The sequence below is a fragment of the Penicillium alfredii genome (genome assembly GCF_028826965.1).
Source record: "Penicillium alfredii strain IBT 34128 chromosome Unknown utg000005l_segment0_segment0, whole genome shotgun sequence".
Taxonomy (NCBI): domain Eukaryota; kingdom Fungi; phylum Ascomycota; class Eurotiomycetes; order Eurotiales; family Aspergillaceae; genus Penicillium; species Penicillium alfredii.
The window spans coordinates 2,069,095-2,091,073 of record NW_026622702.1 but is presented as its reverse complement, the minus strand read 5'-3'; the positions used below and the strand labels follow the sequence as shown (position 1 = coordinate 2,091,073).

The 21,979-nt window shown below is 48.9% G+C and overlaps 8 protein-coding genes across 8 annotated transcripts; 6 read left to right on the top strand and 2 right to left on the bottom strand.

The window, feature by feature from the left end:
- Positions 1 to 290: 290 nt before the first annotated feature.
- NUU61_004205 (DASH complex subunit DAD1) lies at positions 291 to 790 on the top strand (the record flags this gene model as incomplete). Its single annotated transcript, XM_056654787.1, has 3 exons — positions 291 to 389; positions 487 to 549; positions 611 to 790. 3 exons carry the CDS (start codon positions 291 to 293, stop codon positions 788 to 790), a joined length of 342 nt encoding a protein of 113 aa, XP_056512814.1.
- Positions 791 to 1,448: 658 nt separating this feature from the next.
- On the bottom strand, positions 1,449 to 2,409 carry NUU61_004204 (Rho4-like protein; the record flags this gene model as incomplete). The annotated part of the gene is made up of 3 exons (XM_056654786.1): positions 1,449 to 1,805; positions 1,865 to 2,068; positions 2,125 to 2,409. 3 exons carry the CDS (start codon positions 2,407 to 2,409, stop codon positions 1,449 to 1,451), a joined length of 846 nt encoding a protein of 281 aa, XP_056512813.1.
- A 1,436-nt stretch (positions 2,410 to 3,845) lies between these two features.
- NUU61_004203 (phosphatase PAP2 family protein) lies at positions 3,846 to 5,699 on the top strand (the record flags this gene model as incomplete). The annotated part of the gene is made up of 5 exons (XM_056654785.1): positions 3,846 to 3,900; positions 3,977 to 4,193; positions 4,268 to 5,038; positions 5,096 to 5,565; positions 5,629 to 5,699. The coding sequence occupies 5 exons, from the start codon at positions 3,846 to 3,848 to the stop codon at positions 5,697 to 5,699; spliced, it is 1,584 nt and encodes a 527-aa protein (XP_056512812.1).
- A 2,771-nt stretch (positions 5,700 to 8,470) lies between these two features.
- On the top strand, positions 8,471 to 9,967 carry NUU61_004202 (uncharacterized protein; the record flags this gene model as incomplete). The annotated part of the gene is made up of 4 exons (XM_056654784.1): positions 8,471 to 8,934; positions 8,992 to 9,247; positions 9,298 to 9,750; positions 9,809 to 9,967. 4 exons carry the CDS (start codon positions 8,471 to 8,473, stop codon positions 9,965 to 9,967), a joined length of 1,332 nt encoding a protein of 443 aa, XP_056512811.1.
- Positions 9,968 to 15,220: 5,253 nt separating this feature from the next.
- Positions 15,221 to 16,661, top strand: NUU61_004201 (SUMO protease ULP1; the record flags this gene model as incomplete). The annotated part of the gene is made up of 2 exons (XM_056654783.1): positions 15,221 to 15,341; positions 15,397 to 16,661. The coding sequence occupies 2 exons, from the start codon at positions 15,221 to 15,223 to the stop codon at positions 16,659 to 16,661; spliced, it is 1,386 nt and encodes a 461-aa protein (XP_056512810.1).
- Positions 16,662 to 17,325: 664 nt separating this feature from the next.
- On the top strand, positions 17,326 to 17,961 carry NUU61_004200 (DUF4291 domain-containing protein; the record flags this gene model as incomplete). Its single annotated transcript, XM_056654782.1, has 2 exons — positions 17,326 to 17,787; positions 17,839 to 17,961. The coding sequence occupies 2 exons, from the start codon at positions 17,326 to 17,328 to the stop codon at positions 17,959 to 17,961; spliced, it is 585 nt and encodes a 194-aa protein (XP_056512809.1).
- A 146-nt stretch (positions 17,962 to 18,107) lies between these two features.
- Positions 18,108 to 19,508, bottom strand: NUU61_004199 (glycoside hydrolase family 16 protein; the record flags this gene model as incomplete). Its single annotated transcript, XM_056654781.1, has 1 exon — positions 18,108 to 19,508. One exon carries the CDS (start codon positions 19,506 to 19,508, stop codon positions 18,108 to 18,110), a length of 1,401 nt encoding a protein of 466 aa, XP_056512808.1.
- Positions 19,509 to 20,358: 850 nt separating this feature from the next.
- NUU61_004198 (uncharacterized protein) lies at positions 20,359 to 21,940 on the top strand (the record flags this gene model as incomplete). The annotated part of the gene is made up of 2 exons (XM_056654780.1): positions 20,359 to 21,136; positions 21,189 to 21,940. 2 exons carry the CDS (start codon positions 20,359 to 20,361, stop codon positions 21,938 to 21,940), a joined length of 1,530 nt encoding a protein of 509 aa, XP_056512807.1.
- Positions 21,941 to 21,979: the final 39 nt, after the last annotated feature.

Below are 21,979 nucleotides of genomic sequence, written 5' to 3'. Positions count from 1 at the left end.
GGTATTTTTTGTGACGGCGTCGATTACCAGAAAATAGAACCCAGGAGATTATTTCATTATTTGTATTCCCTTGGTACAAAGAAGGATTAAATGCTGCAGTAGTTTTTGCAGTGGAAGAGTTGATGTTCTTATCTCCAATCGGGTGATCATGTCCGCCCCACCAGCCACTTCAACCTTCTTCCTCCCCGCGTCGAGGACTCAACTGAACCGCCGCATTTTTCTGTGTAAACCTCGGATTTCGAGCCAGACCTTTCTTCTAGAGTTTCCGACGATTCTCCAAATCCCACCAGATGGCCTGGCTCGCGTCGACCCCGGGCTCTGGCGGCCGAGCCGCGTCCCCCACAGTCTTCGAGCAGCAACGCGAAGAAATGGTGCGCGAGATTGCAGTGGTGAGTGAAAGAGAACAAACTATCTATATCACGCACTTGGGACATTTCCTGTCCCCATGCAAGCCTCATAGTTGTCAAATGCTAATATAAGAATCAGGGCATGGAAGGAGTGCTCCAAAACATCAACCGCCTGAATCGCAACTTGGAAAGTATTATCGCGGTAGGCACACCAATTACTCGATATCCACTGATTAATTGTTCATATTAATTCATGCATATAGGTGGGCAATGAGTTCGGCTCCGTCGAAGCCCTGTGGTCGCAGTTCGAGAACTTCATGGCTCGGCCCGATGAAGAGGGTGAAGACAATGCCAATGGGAAGCGGAAAGTCAGCGGGGAGAGCGAGGGCAAGGGCAGATCGAGTGGACAGCCGGGCGAGGGAGAAGGGGAGCCGACTGTGTAGGAACGGTGATTCGGTTTTGTTCTTTTGTGTGCATTGTACAGGATTTCTGGCGTCGGTGTTGATTCCGGTGTCTCCTAGATACCATTTCCCATGAACACTTCATTCTACCAAGACAAGAATAGTAAGGAGAAAAAGAAAATCCTACGGTGGTGACATCTCGAACACAGACAAATGTATTGTTTCAATAAAACATAGGACGTCGCTTTCGCCAACAGCGGAACAGATCAAGGAACATAAACGAGAACACCAGTCCCATGCATGCCGAAAAAGACGGCAAAGACCCGAGTCATGAGAAGACATGAAATGGAACAAAAAAAAGGACAGGGGTCATGACAAAAAGGAAACCAATTCGAACAGCAAAGAATCACAGAACGTGTGAAGTCAGACAGCCACCTCCATCAACATAAAACATTTCAAAACAAAACAATTGCCAGTGACGCACAGCGTACTCGGCCAACACAGGGTAAGAGAAGCTTTTTTGCAGTTCATGTCCAGCTTTGTCCAGCTTGCGGCGACATTTCACATACACAGAGAAAGCAGGCAAGCAAGCCGAAAACAGCAACCAGGCTTGTGGTCCGGCCAAAAAGTGAGAAGCGAACGGGAAAAATGGATGGTCGAGAAATGGGACAGAGGATAAAAGATAATGGCCAGAAGCATGTTACAGGATCTTGCAGGTCCGCTTCTTAATCTTCTTGCCGAGGCCGCCACTGACGGAGGGTTTTGCACTGTGGCGGCTGTGGGCCTGTTGGGATATCCAGCCTTGCTCCTCAATTGAGACGACCGTGTCAACTGCCCTGGAAAAGACTTCATCCACACCGCGCATCTCCTTGCTGCTGCACTCGACATAGGTTGCCCCCATCCGCTGGGCCACTCCATGGCCCTGCTCTTGGGTGACGGGAGTCAGGCCTTGGGTCTTGAGGAGCTCGATGCATGTTCGCTTGCTGCGCAGATCGGACTTTAAGCCAACAAGGATGATGGGTGTGGTTGGGCAGAAGTGCAGGACCTCGGGATACCACTGGCACGAGCATTAGATGGGATGGTTCCTCAAGGTAAAAAGGATGTGTTCAAACTCACCTTGTCCACGACATTTTCCAACGAGGCTGGGCAGTCTATCGCAAAGCAAACAAAAAGAAGATCGGTCTCAGGATAGGACAGGGGGCGCAGACGATCATATTCCTCCTGTCCAGCTGTATCCCAGAGCGCCAACTCGACTGTCTTTCCGGATGACCGATGCGTGGTCTGAGTGATGTAGTTCTCAAATACTGTTGGGACATATTTCTGGATGACAGTCAGTGTCTTAAAGGTTCTAGATTTCGTTCGCTGTTGGGACTTACCTCTGGGAAGTATCCTTGCGAGTAGCTAATCAACAAACAAGTCTTGCCACAGCCACCATCGCCAACCACGACAAACTTTTTTGAGAACGAGGGGGGCTGGGTGATATTTGTCGCCTCGGATATCCGTCCACTGGAGAAACTGGTGTGGGTGCTGGCAGTGCCGTTGCTCACGCGCACGCTGTGGCTACGGGTTCGGTTGTGGTGCGGAGACATGGAAGGAGGAGGTGTGGCGAGAGAGCGACGGCGCGAGGCCGCATAGTATTGGTCGTCGTACATCTGGCTCATGTTGGTACAGGATGGAAATGGTGAAGTCGGGTTGCAATATCGATGAAGATGGGGTGACGGCGTATTTGCCGGGAAAGGGGGAAAGTATCTTCGCTGCGGGTCTGAGTGAGAGAGAGTTGGATGAACCGCAAAATTCGGAGGAGTGTGAAGAAAGTAAAACCGAAGAAAGAGAGGGGGCTCAGATCTAAAAGATCTCGAGGATCGCCGATAGAGTCAAGACGGTCTCCGGGCGAGACTCGTGTTTACAGTGGGTGCCATGGCAACCACCCGCCCCCAATGACGCCAGGGCTCCGCACGATCCTTCCAAGGCTGGTCTTTTTTCTTCTTTTCTTTTTCTTTTTCTTTTTTTTATGTCGATCTCGGTGCGATCTTTTTGGCTTTCTCCTCTCGGTCTCCGCTTCTAGGCTCCACCGTTCAGCTCGTCGGAACCTGCTTGTTGAACTGGGTACAACAGTTTACCGAATGCGGCTTAGTGGAATGTGACAAGCCTGCAGCGCTTATTGTTGGGGCAGTTCTGACGCCTGTCATACTCTTGCATCTCCGACAGGTTGTTTCATTTGTTAAAAAAAATATCTAGGGTCATACAAGGAGCATCTGCTGCAGGAGGAAAATAGAAAGAAAAAGAAAAGAAAAGTTTTGTATACTCGTTGGGTTCAATCATGGCCAAGGGGGCAACAAATCTGGGGACCAGAGCGCCGGGATTCGAGTCTGAGAGTCATCTATCTCCCCCAACAAACTATTCTTGTTTCATGTAGGTTATGTCCATCTGTCTGTCCATCGATGCCCCCTGCCTTGAACATACCTCGGTATGTATCACGTGAGATCGACAACGGAAGTATAGCATACTAAGTACGCTTCGTAACTATTATAGCTCCGAAAGAGTGTGATCGATCCATAATTGATGTTAATCCTCGGAGGCTTTCAAAATGTCTACCACAGAGAGGTGTAGTTACAGTATGAACGCCCCCGGTGAATACCACTGGAGTACTCCGATCGATCTAAATAGTGCCATTCTAAATGGGAAAACTTACCACCCAAAACGATCAGGATCAGACTTCCTTGTGTCCAGCAAATTTTATATTATTGAGTTCTGATCTGACAGGCTTTCGTGATTATTATGAGAAATTCGATCCACCTGGGACATAAATCAATCCATGCCCTCAGCCCCAAGCTGGAGTCGATAGCATGACTAAGCACACACACCGGCATCAGGGGTTTGCGCCGAGGATGATCTACCCGATTCCTACCCTTCAGAATCCACCTAACTCGCCTCTTTTTTATTCTTTGCTTATATTCTTTACTCCCCCGACCTAACTTTTATTCGCTCCTTATGTCCTGGTTGCACTGAGCTCAATCGTTCCGAACAAACCGGCAGGCCAGTAGCCTGTCCATCGATGGCACTCCAATCGCACTGTTTGGATCGATAGTATAGCACCATGGGAAAAGGCACAAAAGACCAGCCCGATGCGGGGCTGCGAAGTCTTGATCACTGTATGCGCGCCTCACTTTTGCTCATGGTGCACCCGCAAGTTGATCTTGCGCAATGTTCGCTGACGATCCGGCATAGATACGAGTCGGCTACCACTCTGGCGCTACTGGCCTCGACAACAACTTCTGCCTCTGATACGATATGAGACACCATATCTGGCTTGGGTGCAGGAGAAAGTCCGCACACCCGCGCTCGACTCCTATTTCGCGTTCACAGCCAACCTCGGTACCCATACGTTCTTCATGGTCTTCTTGCCCTTCCTCTTCTGGTGTGGTTCGACGAGTTTGGGTCGCGGGTATGTGTTGATTGAGCATTAAGAAACAAAGGCACATGGTGGATTTGGTAGTTGACCGAGGTCTTTGACTCCAGGCTCGTGCACATCTTAGCCGGCGGCGTCTTTTTCAGCGGCTTCCTCAAGGATCTACTCTGTTTACCCCGGCCGCTGTCGCCGCCGCTGCAACGAATCACTATGTCCGGGTCGGCCGCCTTGGAATACGGATTTCCCTCGACACATTCAACCAACGCTGTCTCGGTTGCCGTCTATGCCCTCGCCCTCCTCCATGCGCCCGATTCGACTCTCAGCGCAAAGACCACACTATTCCTCCAAACGATTACATACCTCTACGTCGGGTCTATCGTCTTAGGTCGCCTGTACTGCGGAATGCATGGGATGTTGGATGTCATCATTGGCTGTGCGATGGGTGCATTGATCGGCCTCGTACAGTTTTATTACGGTCCCGCCTTGGACCAGTATATTCTGTACGCGTCGTTGAAGGGGATCCTCATCATCCCGCTGGTTATTCTGGTGCTGGTCCGCATCCACCCGGAGCCGGCCGACGATTGCCCTTGCTTTGACGACAGTGTCGCGTTTGCGGGAGTGACACTGGGTGCGGACATGGCCTCGTGGCGTTTCGCTAAATCGACCTTGGCCTGGACGGAGCCTCTCCCGGGCACAATACCCTACAATTTCGAGGGACTGGGCTGGACTAAGACTGTCCTTCGTCTGGTTGTGGGCGTGCTGTGTGTGTTTGCCTGGAGAGAGACCATGAAACCCTCCCTGCTGCGCATCTTACCGCCCATCTTCCGGAGCCTGGAAAAGCTCGGTCTGCTTCTGCCCCGGCGGTTCTTCACCAATGCCTCGTAAGGACTTTAAGAAAAAAAAAGTTGTATCAGCATCATTCTCTAACTTATTACCAGGCAATATACTACCGTACCATCTAACCTCAAAGACCGCGATGTGATTCCTAACTTTTCCGAACTCCCGTCCATCCTCACCACGATGCGCCACCCCCGACGCCGGGCCATCTCCGTTGGTCCGCAGTCGGCAGCTGATGCCTATGAAACCCTGGCATACCGCGAAAAACGACGACGCGAGAGTCAATCGGGTAGCAATCGGGACTCGCCCGCTGCCGATGGTGAAGGCAAGGCCAATGGGGCAGCTGTACCTTCAAGGACGCAATCCAAGCTGGATGAGTACGAGCACATGATGGGCAGAGGCAGCCCACACTCCTCCGCTGTTGATGTGGATTCCAGTGTCCGCTCATCACCGCTGCCACCGCCACAAAACGAGGCCGATAAGCCGGACGAAAAAGAGGTCTTCTCCCAAATCAAAAAACCTCGAGTGAGATATGATGTGGAAGTAGTAACTAAGCTTGTTGTATATGCAGGTGGGTGTTCTATTTTCTCTTTGTTTTCCTACTATATTGACATGTGCTAATTTGGTTGCATAGGAATCCCGTGGGTGGTCATCGACGTTGCCCCATTTTTGTTTGAATGGATTGGCCTAGGGGTTCCAGTATAGGTTTACGGTGAATCAAGGTGTCAATGTTAGGTGTTCAACTGCTTTGTGGCTCTATTCCAGTCCAGCGGGCTGTGCTGGACGAAGCCCTTTTCTGGGACATAGTTCGGGTTTTTGCATGTACATAAGCGTTGAACTATCCATGAATGCATCCTTAAACCTGCATTTCCTTGTGCTTAAACCTTCTAGGCTCATAGATCAAGACAAGATAGGATCCACCTCCCTTGTTGTTCAGCCTGAAAAGTGATCCCGGGACCATAGAGAACCGACTCAACCGAGATATCGGTCTACCGCTACAGGCTCCGGTTACGCGAAAGAGCTTATCCTTATCTCTCTAGCTAGCGGGCAGCTGAAAACGGATTCATATTTACAGTATCTGTATTTATTTATGGAGCTAATTATCCCGTGGTTTATCTTTCAATTTGATACAACCATCGAAATGACGCCAAGTCAAGGGTAAAGTAGGGGTTGAGAAAGAATTTATGGGAAGAAAGTGGTGAAACTGATTTTAATTCATCCTGTACTAACAAGCACTTCATTCAAAAATAAAGCTTTCATCGACCGATCCAGTCAACCAGACTTGTAGGTCTTTGAAAGCGTTAAGGTCGTTCTTCTCGAGCGATATATCGATAGTAGGATCATGCTAGTGGTGAGTTCTTTTGGTTGTAGTGTTGCGCAATGACTCCCCGATGTATCGACAGCTATCGAAATCGATAAGAATATACGTACCGTCTTCATCAAGTATAATATTTGCAGGGTTAATGTCGTTGTAGACAATTCTAAGCGAGTGGAGGTGTTTGATAGCGGCTAGGATCTCTTCTAAACCACTATGTTCTCTTTCACTAGTTCACGCGTACTCGATAGGAATGTAACCTTGCTAACGCGTTAAGGATTGACCGCTTCGAGTAGCGTCGACGTATATCGTTTGAAGTGGAGCCCCGAGACTCGACCGTGAATCTCCTTGTAGCTATAATAGGTCGCAATGTTCAGATGGAGATTCTTGCGAAGAATCGAGCATATTTCAATTTCGCGGGTCATTTGTTTTTCAAGATCCCTATTAATGTAGGCGAGGAGACTCGGTGTTTTCTCATAGACCGCTGACTAAGTAGTATTTACCTCTGGGCTCCTGTCCTCCGTTGGTTGGGATTTGCTCGACTGCCTCAAGATCGTCCAAGGTCTTCGGCAAATCTAATCGATTCGGCCATTTTCCACAATATAATTTGCCATTTTGCCGAACAAAGATCTAGATATAGGAAAATTTCATTTTGCCATCGATCCTTTTTACAGGCCTCGTTCTTTTGAACAATCGCTAACTAACACGTATTACACAAGGCACTGCTAAGTGGCAGCAGATTGATTATTGATCTGCATAACTCAACCTTTCTATAAGTTTATTACTGCTCTCCCAAAAGCAAAGGATATGACCATTCATAATGTTTTCATTATCTATTACACAAGGCACTGCTATCTGCTGCTATCTCACTTCTTAGACGAACTTTGTGCCTCGCCGGAACCTGTTTTTGTTTGCACTTTGGCCTATGAAAACGTTTAGGTACCCTAAACCCTGGGCTGTTGTGTTTCCCCACAGAGACGCTATGACGGTGATGGATGTACCGGCGTTGGGACCGGAACCCAACGCCTGCAGGATGAAAATGACGAATATATCATCCTGCAGGTTGACTCAGAATGCTCACCAAATACACTACCGGTACGGGCAAAGTGTACAATATGCCATGCTGGTTTGGCTTGACGCACAGACCGAATTCTAATGATCCTTCTACCCTCACTGCATTACTTGCGGCTGCGCAGTGCCTTCGATTAGTCCTGCCGATATCTAGACAGCCGAACTCAACGGAAATATTTCTGCAGGTCAATTCCATGTACTATCAAGGTTCTTGTGTCTCTACACTGCGGGACTAGCTTCTCGCCAGTATTCATTCAGATCTGTTGAAGCTTGTCCTGGGCTATGGATTTAAGAATACTTCATACCCCGGTCTATAGGTTCCAGGAACACTCTATTCCTCAAAAACATTTTGCAGCCTTATTTAAGATTACTGACATACGGGTGCGAAAGCTTTCATGCGGAACACATGAATTGGTAACCGTGATCATTATCCAAGCGCTGGCAACTTGATAAGATGTGTAATCGCTTATCCCTTGAAGGCTTTAAGCTGGGAGAGTCAACTCTGATGATGATCCCTTCTGTCACGTCATTAATAATTCGTGATTCAAGGTCATAAATAAACAAGATCTCAGAATATCTAATGCAATGCACAAACTAAGAGACTACTCCGGATGCCCATACCAGTTCAGGCCATGATTTACAACTTCGGTGTCAGGGAAGTGTAAAGAACTGGAAGGTCTCAATTCCGTGCATACCTGACATGCCATCATGACCCTATGCGTACAAAAGACGAGTCCAAATTGTTTCTTATCATTGCCTATTACCACCTGCACCTCGCCATATATGGATATGTCGGGTAGGCCGATAATACTCGTGCCTAATCTAAGTCCGTCTATACACTATTGTCGCCAGAGTGGGGTTACACAACAATTGATGATCTGCCAGAAGAAGGAATGTCATTACGTCAAGTCCATTGTATACTTGATTCCCAGTGTCTTTGATAATGCGCCTCTGACAGCATCACAATACTACAAGAAGCTCCGAGGTTCAGCAAAATAAGAAACTTGTTCCTACAGAGGAACTGTTCATTCAGAGCTTGAAAAATAACCATTGTTGTTTCTCGACGAGAAAACCTCATCTGCCCTTGATAATGTTAACAACCGCCAAAAGAGCAATCGCTGCGCTATCGACCGATATCCTCCCCACTGCTTTGTGTCAACCCACGGATTACATCTCTCAAATCAAAGCAAGCAAAGACCAGCATGTGACCGCTGAAGCCTTGCGAAATATGATAAACTTAGAGGGAGCGGGAAATTGGCCTCCAAATGCGTCCCATAGAAACTCATGGCCCACAGTCCTTCGTCCGTACCATGATATCTTCCTCGAACTCGCGCCACTGCTACCAAGCGTTAATGCTTGCGCTGACGTTACCATTAACCAAATTCGCCGGGAAGAATACCGAATGAGATTACAAAAGCTCTTGCAAGACCGCGTGGACCTTGCAGCAATCGAGTCTCTTCTATTGAGCTCCAAAGCCAATGGAAACCCTCCGCTGTCAAGAGATGCCTGTAATGGTTTCTTCGCCTGTATTGGGTATCTACGTCATGGATTCAGGTAAGTCCCTCTAGCCACAACTCCAGAAGGAATCATAGTACTCACATCTGGTGGTAGATGGGCCACGGTACCCATTGTAAAGGTGGCACAAGAGGAGAAAATTATCGACTTTCCACCCGAGCTGAATATCCCATGGGACTTCCTACGCCGAAAATATGGCGTAAAATCCCCAGGAGGGAACATTACGTCTAATTTCCACTGCAATTTCGATGCAAATGAGCAACTCGTCTACCAGGTCAACAGCGGCATGCCTGAGCCAGTTCCCTCAGCTGAATACCATTTTGCGCAGTCATTCAGGAAAACAGAGAAACAGGTATGTCCAGATATTGTATACACCACAGAAAATACTTATCATAGTAACAGTCACTACCTGTATACTACCATTTGGTGCAATCGATTATCTCGTTCGACAACGGTCAAATCCGAGACTGTAATGAACACCTCAGGGCACTCAATGAATATCTTCGGTCAGCCATACGAGTGTACTATAACCAGACAGTCTCCTCGAAGATCCCGCATAGTATATTTGTGCCCTATCTACAGGGTTTCCATGGCTGGGCGGCCGGCGACGTAGCAGATGGACATTACACTGAGTATGACGGGTTATCTGGGGGTCATTTGATTTTATTCAACTTGTTGGATTTGTTTCTTGGACTGAATACATTTCTTCCAGAGGAAGATTTCGTGAAATATGTTCCGGCCCGACAGAGAGAGTTTCTTCAATCTGTCAAGAACCATGCGTTCAGGGCGAGAGCTAAGGAGGAAGGCAAGGTTGAGTTGGAGAAACAGTTCAACGGCATTGCTTCACAGATGCGGGTATGTTTTCGTTTAAAGCAAAAGCCGAAGATGATGCTGATTGATTTTTGCCGTCTAGATCTTCCGGTCTGCTCACAGGAAACGGACACGACAATACCTCAGCAACGATCGACCTGAACGAAAGCCGATGACTGCTGGTGGGTCGACCATGAACACGAAAGATGTTGTGGAATTTGTTGATGAGAGCTTGAAGACCAAGATGAAAGATACTGTTTAAACTTACTTCGACAATAAATTGAACATCAAATCATTTCCCTATATGTTCGTGTCATCTTGCCATATGTGAGGTGGGTACCTTGGCCGGCCACCATTGGCGAGTAGAGCGCTCGTGACCGCCTTTATTGGTGACTTCACATGGTTATAGAGAGAAGCAGAATATAATCTGGCCGTAACGGGCCACCTGTAGCTGCGTTCTTAGACCATAGCGTCAGATAGGGCCGTTCCGCGCTCCCTTGTCGAGAGACAAGGGGTCTGAATTGTGTGAAGGGCTATAGCAGAATTGATTCAATTGTACTAGGCCAATATGCTGTTTACAACAATCTTCAGCAAAGAAAGGAGAAAGGACAGAATCGGTCTCGGTCCTTAAGAGTGTTGGTCCCGTTTCGGATAGAGTCCTCTCGAACGTCGTGATGGAATCACTAGGAATCCTTCTGCCGAGGCGGTATCCGAAAGGCCATGGCACATGGTTTATCACCGGGCTCGGACCCGTCACAGCCCCTCCCGCCTTCCCTCTGTATATAGAAACCACCGCAATACACAGACTTTGCTTCTTCCCTACAAGGAAGCGCGGACAGGCCCTATCTGACGCTACAGTCTAAGACCGCAGCGATAGGTGACCCGTTACGGCCAAACTATACTCTTCTTATATCTCTTTACTTTGTGAGGTCACTACTTAAGTTATTTGAATATGTGGTGGATGGTGGGCCTGTACGGCTCGCTTGGGTGTGTGAGGAATCAGCCTTAATTGCCAATAACAACCTCTGCCAAACACCACCATGACTGGGTATATTCAGATACTACGCAGGACGAAGTCCCAACTGTTTTGTATTATATATTGTTGGGACTGGGGTTCTGTCAGCCTTTCTCCACCGCCTCCCTGACCGCCCGCAGCGGACCTATAGGTAGTAGATAGCTGCTTCTTTTCTTCCCTCCTATAGATCCCACAGATAGACAATTTGATTCTCTCTCTCTTCTGCTCCCCTTTCCTCAGAAGTTCTGCTTTCCCGGCTTCCCCTAGTGCTCTCTGAGATATATAGTAGCTCTAGTGAAGGGTACTTCCATTCAGAGGGTATTCCAACCCCTAATCTCTAATTTCATCTCATTCAGGCTGCCTATTAGGCGGATGTCCTCACATCCAGTATCTGCTCACTTCGATGGGGCGTGCGGCTCGCTTGTGAGTTATATTATAACATATAAAAGTCTGGAGTATGAAATTCTCCAGAAATATAACTTCATTGGGATCTGGAGTGCAAACTTACATAGGCCCTGTCCCCACTTTCTCCCCATACAAAAAATTAACCCTAAGTACTTCAATAGGGCTCATTGAAGTTAGTTACCCCATGGCTTTAAAAAAAGGATTTTGAGTGCGTCTTGTTTGCACAATGTCTCAACACGGGCAATACTTCCAGGTTCGTAGCGCTCTTCGCCAGGTTACTAAGCTTTCCACTGACAATAGTTAGGTGGAGAGACACTGTGGAGTTTACTTAAAACAGAGTGAATGAAGGCCCAGGGACCAAAGAAGGTATATACGCGTGTGGCACTGTGTCGCCCAATATCATAATGGGCAAGCTTACAAAGGTCATCAACTGAGAACGGCATCACTTCAGGTGATCCTGTAATCTGACCCAGTATGGACGCTTTCTGATAGTCGATTTCTTGCACCAGGACTGCCTTCATTGCGAACACAGATAAAAGTATTTGCTAAGCAATAGTTAAGAGCAAATAAATTACTATGGCTGTCTCCGGAGCCTTTGGTACTGTCAAGGCTTTGAACAACCTATACTGAGGAACCCAGGCCACGAGAAGTTCGGGATGTAAAATAGGTCTTTACACTCACTGCGCTATTGTTGTATTTGCAGGGGTTGATGGAGGGAATGCACCAAGAACATACAAAATATCTAGTCTACTAACTTTTAGGTACAGGAAGGAAGACCATGTGGATGCGCATGGCCCTTTCGATTGGCTCCAGGATGGGTGACCAGCGAAGCATATAGGGGGGATGTCGTAATTGTATAACACAATTCTAAACCGTCTTTTGCAGACAAATGGCGCGCTCTCTTCACAAATATATCCTGCTCAAACATTAAAGCCCTCGAACAGACCTAAAAGATGACTATTTCTTATTACCATTTCCACAAACTCAATGCGGTAGGTCCTCAGGGCAAATGCCGCACCTGAGCTTCCTGGAGAAGTTATAGGGGAATGCTTTTCCTGCAATCTATACCCGTTCGCCGAAACGATGAAACCCACGTCAGAGCTTGCATCTGTCCAGATGAGCTTTGTAAATAATCTCGGAAATGATGCGCTGCTGTCATCTCCGTTCTCATTCTCATTTTCGGTAAACCAATGTTTCCAGAGCCTGAGCATTCTCACTCTTTCCCCGCAGAGACTGCCGACGGAAATGAAAGAGTCGGCTCTGCACCTCCGAACATCGAAGCATAACTGATATAGAAAATCGAACTCATCAAGCTGTATGTACTTGCTATACCTGCGGTGCGGCTCTTCTCCGAGGCCGTCATCTGGCTTGCCAGGGTCCAAACCCGGGATATTGCCACTCTGGTCGCGAGATATCTTGAGCCTGGTGTAATTTCCCTGTGTCCCCCACTGTCCTGGAGGGAGTGCTACTGCCTCGACAGGATTTTGTTGAGATGAATCCTGAAATCCAGATAATTCCAACGCCTCATATTTTTGCATCGTCGCTGGATCCGAAAGCATCACTCGGAGTCGATATGGTGCGTGCGGGGAGAGGTGGTGGGCGATCTGGCTGTGGATGTGAGACCGAACCATTGTAGCACAGCACAGGAAAGAGCGAGAAACCCCGACCAGAGATTTCCGTGTCAGATGCCGCATTATTATATCCCAAAGCTAGTACCTGGGGTGAGTACAAGGTCTTTGGAGACTTTAATTTTCAAGGCAGCGGGAACATACCTCGGGTGGAAATTGGCCCAAACATGAACACATGTCGGATGGTCTGCTCTGCGTTCGTCAGACCAACGGTGATAATAATTGAATCTCAATGACTCTGAGTAGAAAACCTGAAAATTCACCTTTTTTATATGCAAGGTTCAACGCAAAGAAGAATAGAATAACAAAAAAGTACTTTAATATGCATATGCCAATTGCGTTCCGATAAGTATCGCCACTCTATCTGCAAAGTACTCCATATGGATATACACCTGCGGCGCGTGGACAATTAAGGAATATTCCGTAGTTAACCTAGGTATACCCAAGAAGACTGCATTTACAATATACCGCAGGAGGTCGGCAGAAATTGAACAGAAATCTTAGGGATAAAATTTGGATCCCAGTCGTCTGAGTCCCGCTCAGCCATCGCTCATGACGTGTTTTCATGTACGAGGTACATTGCCACTGTCATATCAGTGCAATAAAAAGTCTAAAGGTCACCATGGTTATGACGTGTATGAGACTATCGCATTATACAAACAGAGATCCACCGCTGCTCCATCGCCTGTTCAATTTCAATCCGTTGCAAAACAGTAGGGTTGCTGACAACAATTATCGTGTGTATTTCCCATGGTGACGCCATCGTGGCCCAAAATCTGCCCACTTAATGGGCAAGTCACCTTACTTTTGGGGCCACGATTTACAGGATGCCCAGGTAGTGCCGAAGTCGAGGACGAATGGCGGACGACGAATAAGCCAACCTGTAGGACCCACAGCGATGTCTGCGCTCATCACGTTCAAATTGGCTTTTGATGTCATTTTAACCTATTTCAGGTCAAGTGCAGCACGGGTGGCATGGAACAACCACACAGTAGATCTTGTAACCACACTTTAGGTCGTGTAACTACAGGGATACCAAAGAATAATTCAACAAGTACACATTTTTCTGCCAGTAATTTTTTGTCATGATACTGTAAGAATACATTCAATATGTTGTTGACCCTCCGTGTCTTTCAATCACCTGGGCCACCCTCCGTGGCATACTCTCTGTCAAACTCCATAAAAACGACTCTGGTAGGCGATCTCATGCGTTTTGTATATACTGGCGTAAAATAGGATGCTGAGACGGTGGAAGATCGGTGAATCCACACTGTTTTGACACATCATCTTACCCAATCCCACATATTCTCTTGGGCGTTTAAATCAGGAGCAACTGATGGATACCAGGCATCTTATCTTCAACATTAATATCACGATCATATAGCTCAGCTATAGTAGCAAAAGCCCGATGAGAAGCAGGGGTGTTGATAGGGGCACCCCAAAATAGAGTACATAATTTTTGACTTATGTAATTTTTTTTTCTCCCACTTCCATCACCGAAGCAACCATATACTGCATATATACTCTATCTTCTGCTTCATCTCTTTTTCTGCTCTACCATTACCCTGCTAGTTTGATATGCAGCGAATCTATGCTAGTAGGGTTACCCTAGAGGCCCCGCTTGGTATATGCACCAATTATTGGACGAGTACTATGGGGTTGCCATGCAAGCATCGAATTGCTGATTTGCTCGCAAAAAAAGAAGCAATCCCATTGGCTGATATCCATCCATTCCGGTGAATTAGGGTTGAAGATTCATCTGATATCGCCTGGCAGCCACTGCTAAATCCCCGAATTCAGCCTGCTGCTTTCCCAAAAGGCAATCTACGCAGATATCAGATGGGAGCGAGAGGGCTAGACCAATCAAAAAAAGGAAGGCCCCCCCCAAGTGTTCGAATTGCGGCGAAATTGGGCATACATGTCGAAGTTGCCCTATTGCCAAATAGGGTAATCTGTTTTTGGTGGTTAGGATAAGAGGATCATGTGATTAGAGATGTGGTTGAAAATTATCATGTGATTAGAAAATAGATCAAAAAAAAAGATTACATAAGTCAAAATGAATATTACATAATATAATGAGGTGTCAATAGCGAAAATCTTGAGGTGCCCCTATCAATACCCTATCAATACCCCCATATTACATAAGAAAATGTAGTGCCAATAGCGGGAAACCTGCAGTGCCCCTAACAACACCCTCCGGGGGCTGAACCCGACTAGGATCATCTGCAGGGCTCCTTTGCGACAGTTAGGTCTTGCCTTGACTCTTTCGCAAGGCTCCTGTTCATCTTTAATGATGGACGCTGATGCTCACTTGTCACTCATCTCTTCGCTTTCTTCGTCCTATACCTTTCCTTCTGACCATTCAACTTTCGCCTCCCACCCTTTGTCCACTCGCGCATCTTCACGTCATTAGATTCCCTAGCTTTGCTCATTCAGAAACATTGCATTGACAATTGCCCACTTCATCATGGGGCTTTTCACTTGGGCGCGGCGCAAGTCGCAAGCCGCAACGGCTACAGAAGTGTCGCCCCAGACCCCCTCGCCCTTTCGCGATTCTACAGCCCGGCAACCAAGCTATGATTCGGACCGTACGTATCAGCGCACTTTCAAAGAACCAAGTCGCGTATACTGACAGACTATCAGATGAATTCACTCGGTCGATCCCCGGCGCGTTTCCGACTTCCCCTCCGATCTCACCAACGCTCGCGCCCAGCCACCCCGAGGTGCCCATGGATGAGGTTCCTATGGATGAAGACTTCACAATAGCAGGTTTCGACTCAATGCAAATAGATACACCTGCCACAATACCAGAGCTCCCCACAGACCTGGGTTCTCATCTTCACCCGAGAAGACCCTTACATTTCACTCCTACTCCATCCCGTACCAAGCGCCCGCCATCAGTTCGCTCAGCAGCTGCAGCGAGATCTGTCACGGAACGAGAGACATTCGTGGATGACCCATGGAATCGACACGCATTGGCATTTGAGAAGCTGCCTTTCGGACGACCGGTGTCTGCGGTGCAGCTGTTTTACCCGGACAAAAAGCCACTACCCGCCAACCGAATCGCATCGATCTATGCGTCTGAGTGGGAGAAAAGAGAGCGCGAGCGCGCTGTTTATGAACGCGATCTTCGTCGTCCGACGAGACTTGTTCCGCAGGGATCACCAGTGCGGCAGCTTTCCCGGGCATGGCTGGACCGGGTGACGCAAGCTATGAAGAGTGCCCACGGCCATAGTGTTGCCAGGTCTTTGTCCGGAGATGATTTGTACCAGAAGGACATTGCCACGTGCATCAAGCCTTTGGCCTGGCTTAACGACGAGATCATCAATGCTTATCTCATCATCCTCGTCCAGTACCTCCGCCAGTCTACCGGAAACGCAGGGCGTAGTGATCGACCCCGTTTTCATGCATTCAACAGCTTCTTTTATTCCAGTCTACGTGACAAGGGATACCAGGGGGTTCGTCGCTGGGCAAACCGCGCTAAGATTGGCGGCGAGGGCCTGCTGGATGTTGATACGGTCTTTGTCCCTGTGCACGAGTCCAGCCATTGGACTCTCATGGTTGTCCGACCATCAGACCGAACAATTGAATATTTCGACTCCTTGGGTTCGCGTGGCCCAAGGCAGGTGAAGGTTATCAAGGAGTGGCTCCGCGGCGAGCTGGGGACGAAATACGACGATGAGGAATGGACCGTGCTTCCCTCGGTGTCTTCTCCACAAGACAACGGAAGCGATTGCGGCGTCTTTCTTCTGACTAACGCCAAGGCCATCGCCATTGGCATCGAGCCTACCGTCTTCGGCCCGAGCTACACGAGCCTCGTACGCAGGAAGATCGTCGCCGAGCTCATGAACGGTGGTCTCCACGGGGAATTCGACCCTAGTGACCCGCAAGGCAAAATCTTACTTTGAAGGCTGCTTTCCCAAGCACCAATCGTCAACCTGCATCTTATCTTTCGTTCCGTGAGCCTTGATACTGGCATATACGAGTTCCTTCACACCGTCTTTCCGCCGGGAACTTCCCACCGTTCTTGCATTCTGTCCATGGGTGTTGTTCTATCTCCTGTTGCATTTAAATCGTTGTGGTTCATGGCGTTTGCGGTTCTCATCTGATGGTCCTTTTTCTCCCTTCTTTTTTAGCATGTGAGGCGCAATATGGAGGTCACTAGGGGTGGAAGCGAAAAGAATACTGTGTTTATTTCTGCTCGACGTTGATGCTTTGGATGAATTCGCATGATACCACGGGCCGCGGTTGTTCTGAATCAATGAATTTATACGATGGTTTCTGTTTTTATTGCTATTCTCGTATTGAATCTTTCAATCTTTGGGCTCTATAAACCATAGCTCGAGCTAAGCTTTCCTTCCACGTGGCTGAGGCTGCATAGCCCCAACATTGAGTCAAAAGCATGAAAAGTTTAGTAAACAAACTCACAATTGAAAAGGAGTATATATAAATACAGCGTAAATGCACTTTCTTCGAAGTAAACTCCAATTGACTCTTTTACCCAATACCTGATTCCTATTGAATCAATCTATCCATACCAACACCCCCCAAAAACATAACCAACACAACAACATGGATCCACCAACCTCGATACCCGAAAGAGCACCACATAACCGGCACCGCGCCATCCGAGCCATGTACACAACCAACACCATCACAGTCTACCAAGCCTACTCCCCCGAAATCGCCGAACCAGCACTGCAAGCACAAACGTTCGTGGCGCTCTTCAATCGCAACCGTATGACATGGATCAAGCCCTCGTTTCTCTGGATGGCATACCGATCCGGGTGGGCGAGCAAGCCGCAACAGGAGCGGGTTCTAGCGATCGAAATCACCATCAAGGGCTTTGAATGGGCGCTGCGCCATGCGTGTCTGAGCCACGATGATAACAACAAAAACAACAGCCAGGACAAGCAGGGCTGGCAGCAGAGGTTGCGGTCATCTCCTGTTCGTGTTCAGTGGGATCCTGGACGTGACTTGCTGATGCGGCCTTTGGGGACTCGCGCTATTCAGATTGGGTTGAGTGGGGAGGCGGTGCGGAGGTATGTTGATGAGTAGATTGTTTCTATTACGGATATGACGAAGACCATGAAGACGGCGGCGAAGTATGTTGAAGAAGGTGATTTGATTGCTGCTGAGGAGTGTTTACCGGAGGAGCGGGTATATGAACTATCTCCGGAGTTGCGGGAGATATTACAGGCCATGTGAGAGAGAGTGAGATAATATATGCAATCACAGTCTCATGTTTCGGTTCTATGGGAGTTTGTTCACCGTAAAGATAAGAATACATAGAAAGGTTGAGTGAGGGAGCTTCGAAGCAAAAAGACGAAAGGAATAGCTAAGAATAGAACGCGTCAACCCACCAAGTCCGGGTGGAGGTTGTCGATGTGACAAGGTCTTCGACATGAACCGTCATGGTGACCCTTCCCGCCGCGATGACCTTTCCGGTGTTTGTTTCTTCGCCGGCATTTGCGGCCTTTTCTGCCCTTCCTGCACTTTCGGTGCTTCTTGGTCACACCGTTGACGTCAACCTCCGACTCGGAAGAGTTGACTGTGAAAAGATTCGCTAGAGGCTGCTGGTGACCGCCATGTAGTTGCGAAGAAGGTATGCCTAGTCTATTGGAGCGATCTGTGGTGAGATTGTAGGCCAGCTCGATATACTCGATGCCCATGTAGATGCTGTCGCCAAGTTTCATGTCACCGGTCCAGACACCGCCGTCACTCCAGAGATTGATCACCACCATGCTTTGCCGATTGGGCACTCGGTACGACTTGGATTCCTGCAGTTTGTTGTCCACATACCACCGGGATTGGTCCGAGAGCCAGTCGAGACGATGGGTAGCCCACGATGTCCATGCGACAGGCATGTCGACCACTGTACTCGCACCGGGAATCATATCGTCCTTAGCAGGATCATAGTCGGGCTGGTTTGCATAATGTACACGATTTGAAGGATCACTTGTCAGGATCTCGATATCAGATTCGCAATTGAAAGAATGATAAGTAAAGATGCCGGCGCATGCGCCTGTTGGCGGCCTGTTCGTGTTGTTGACGGGGACACTTCCGTTATTTAATACCGGCCGACCATGTTGTTGCGGGCTCACTGGCGGCCACTCCTTGGGCTGGGGTGGTTGCGCCACGGCAGCATCCGCCGGCAGCAGACGCAGTCGCACCCGGACTGAGCAGCCGTAGATGTTCCGTGTTCGCGTCTCGATTTCGGCAGTGGAAGTGTAGTTGGCATGACGTGTAGTGCGCATGACCAGATACGTCGAGTCGCTGTCATTCCGCTCGTGGTCCTTGGTGAGAAAGACGTTCCGTTTGGAGTTGATCATAGCGACAGGGGCATCGGGAGTGCGACGGCGTTGCCATTTCTGGCTGCTCCAGTCCTTTTCAAAGGAAGTCTCGAAAAACAGAACAGAATCGGGACCGGGAAGTTCTTTTTCATCATCAGGATCGGTCTGGTCTTCCAGGTCTTCATCTTCCATATCATGGTCCTCATCGCTGTCCTGCCAGGCCTCCTCCGGACTGATCCATTTTGGCCTGGACTCTTCTCCTAATGGAATGGAGCGGAAGTCCCAAAGTCTGTAGTGCTGGAAATACCCCGGGTCTGAACCAGAGACAGTGAAACAGTCACAGTTTTGCAAGAGCTTTTTCGATGGTGATTCAGGGACTGTAGCATTTGGTGGATACGTTGACAAGGCGTTCACAGTGGACACGATGGCCACGATGCTGACCAACAAGGTGCATGACTTCATGGTAGAAAACAGTGCCCTAGACAGGGCGCATGAGGTTGCAGAATCCTCTGGGAGTCGTTGGCCTGAAATCCATCGCACATTGGGTGGGAAGTTGCGACTGGTGTAGTTTCCTGGAGATGATGATACCTCTCCTAAGCAACGAGGATACACCCATTTTCCACTGTGAATCAAATGCTCGACAATCCTCGACTTTGATATGTGTATGCTTTTGAAAATGAAGTGCTGCGAAACCCTTCACTGTTCATCTCCAGACAGCCTGGGAATTAGGGCTGGTAATTCCAAGACGAGGATTTCATGGCCCTACCGGATGCGCTGGCCAAGAACAGGGAACAACGCCACCACTGACTAGCTGGACCAATGAACTCCCGAGTGGCAAGGAAGGGAAGCCAATCAGGGGGTCGGACACGGGGGGCGGAGTCAGCTGCCGCACAACAAAGCGCCCCGTGCGTCCATCGTGGTATTGTCACGGTATGGTCACGGTCTGGCAACATCAAGATTTGGTGATGACGGGCTATTGAAGAGGTCAAAAATCTTCGGAAAAAAAGGACTCAAAACCAGAGAATCAAGACTCATGAATGAAAGAGTCCACTCAATGTGTGAAGCTCAGAGTGGCGAGTACTCGGTGGTGGTGAGGAACAATGATGTGGGTGGGGCAGGTTGCAATCCGGGCCGTCAGACGGTGAGGCCCATTTTCTCTCCTTTCTGTCTTTTCCCTCTCATAGCATCATCCACCACACTCCACCCTCCCATACACCGTCAAAATGGACGATACAATGGTCTAAAGCCGCTTGGTTCAAGCCGAGCATTCAAGACGACTGTATATGACCACCATCTTACCACTTTCATCAATATGTCCACCATGACGACCCTCGAAAGGAGTCATTCCTGCACTTCCAGCAACTCGCTGTCCATGTCCAGCCCTCGTCTGTCGGTTCGACACGAACATACCCCGTCGGCCGACTCAGAAATATCTCTCATCCATCTCCACGACCGCATGAACCAGTTGGATTCCCTTGTGCTCGAGCTGCGATCCACCTTTCTCACCAAGGAGGGCTACGTCGATCGGCGCAACCGTGAAGATGACTACATCCGCCGCGAGTTTGAGAATCATCGCGCCATCTCCCATCGCATCGATCTGAATGTCGTGGCTCTCCGCACCGATGTCGACCAGGTCAAGTCGGGAATCTTTCAACTCAAGTCCAGCACCAACCAGGCCGGTACTGAGACGGTCTTCTTGCGTGGCGATGTCGATCGGCTGCAGAAGAGCGTGGATCAACTCCAGTCTGATATGGAGCAGATGAGAGCCGATGTCTGTGCTTCGCGTATCGATATCAGCAAGTTGCAAACGGTTACCAGTCAACTTCGCACCGAAATGATGACGCTGGAGCACAAGATGTCACACCAGCTGACCTCGATGAACACACGCATGGATTCGATGTACTTTCGCATGGACTCGATTGATTCGCGCATGAAGCATTCGGAACGTGTTCGCTTCAACTCCCTCGCCCAAACGATCCACGCCCCCATAAACCCTGTGCCATTCGTCACGGACGATGGGTCATTGGAATGGCCCCAGTATTTCCCTCGAACCGTCTGGCGGTTCTGGTGCCTCAAGAAGCGAAGTCGAGGTGAGAAAGATAAATATTATAAGCCCTATCTCATATCTAACTTTGAACCCAGTACATCGATTGGTTGAACTCGCAGAGTTCTATCGGCTAGGTGGCTATGAAGATTGGAGTCGGATGCATCAATCGGAAAGCCTGTTTGGCAACGACAGTGATGCAAGCGATTCAAGTGACGCCTCGCCCGACCTCACCCGTGCCGAGGCTGTTCGCCAATACCCCGAGGCGGCACATCAAGCACTGGCAGCCACTTTGGGTTTGGTGTATTACAAGATCCGCAACGAAGTTGGGGAGGGCCCCAATGCTCGTGCGCTCCCGCGTCCGCCCAAGCGTCAGCAGGAAGATGTGGCGTCCGTGACCTCGAGCACCAAATCCAAACCGGCGAAGATGGCTTGCCGCCCCAACGTATCTCGTTCATATTTGCATCAACTGGTGACAGGCCCATCGGTCGAGTCCAAGTCCACAACTTCTGAGGAGTTTGATAAGCTGGGATGGAACGCCTTCTCCGATGTATCGGAAGATGCCATGAGCAAGCTGCGTGCGATCGACCCGCAAGATGTTGGCACAGTACTTCGAGCATTGGAGCAGGGCCGTCTTAAGCTCAAACCCAGCCGCTCAGAACGGCTCAATATGTCACCCACTGAATCGAAGACAAGCCACCCCAGCAGCAAAGCCGCCATGGAGCCTGCTCAGGAGGATGTGATTCCAACTGAGCCGAACACTGTTCCGACTCAGCCAGTTTCTCCTAGTGCTGTTAGAGCTGAGCTGACTTATGTCCCTGACATCCCTGACACCGCGTCTGACAGTTGAACTTGAATTGCATGAGGTGGTGAAAATGGCGTTGCCCTT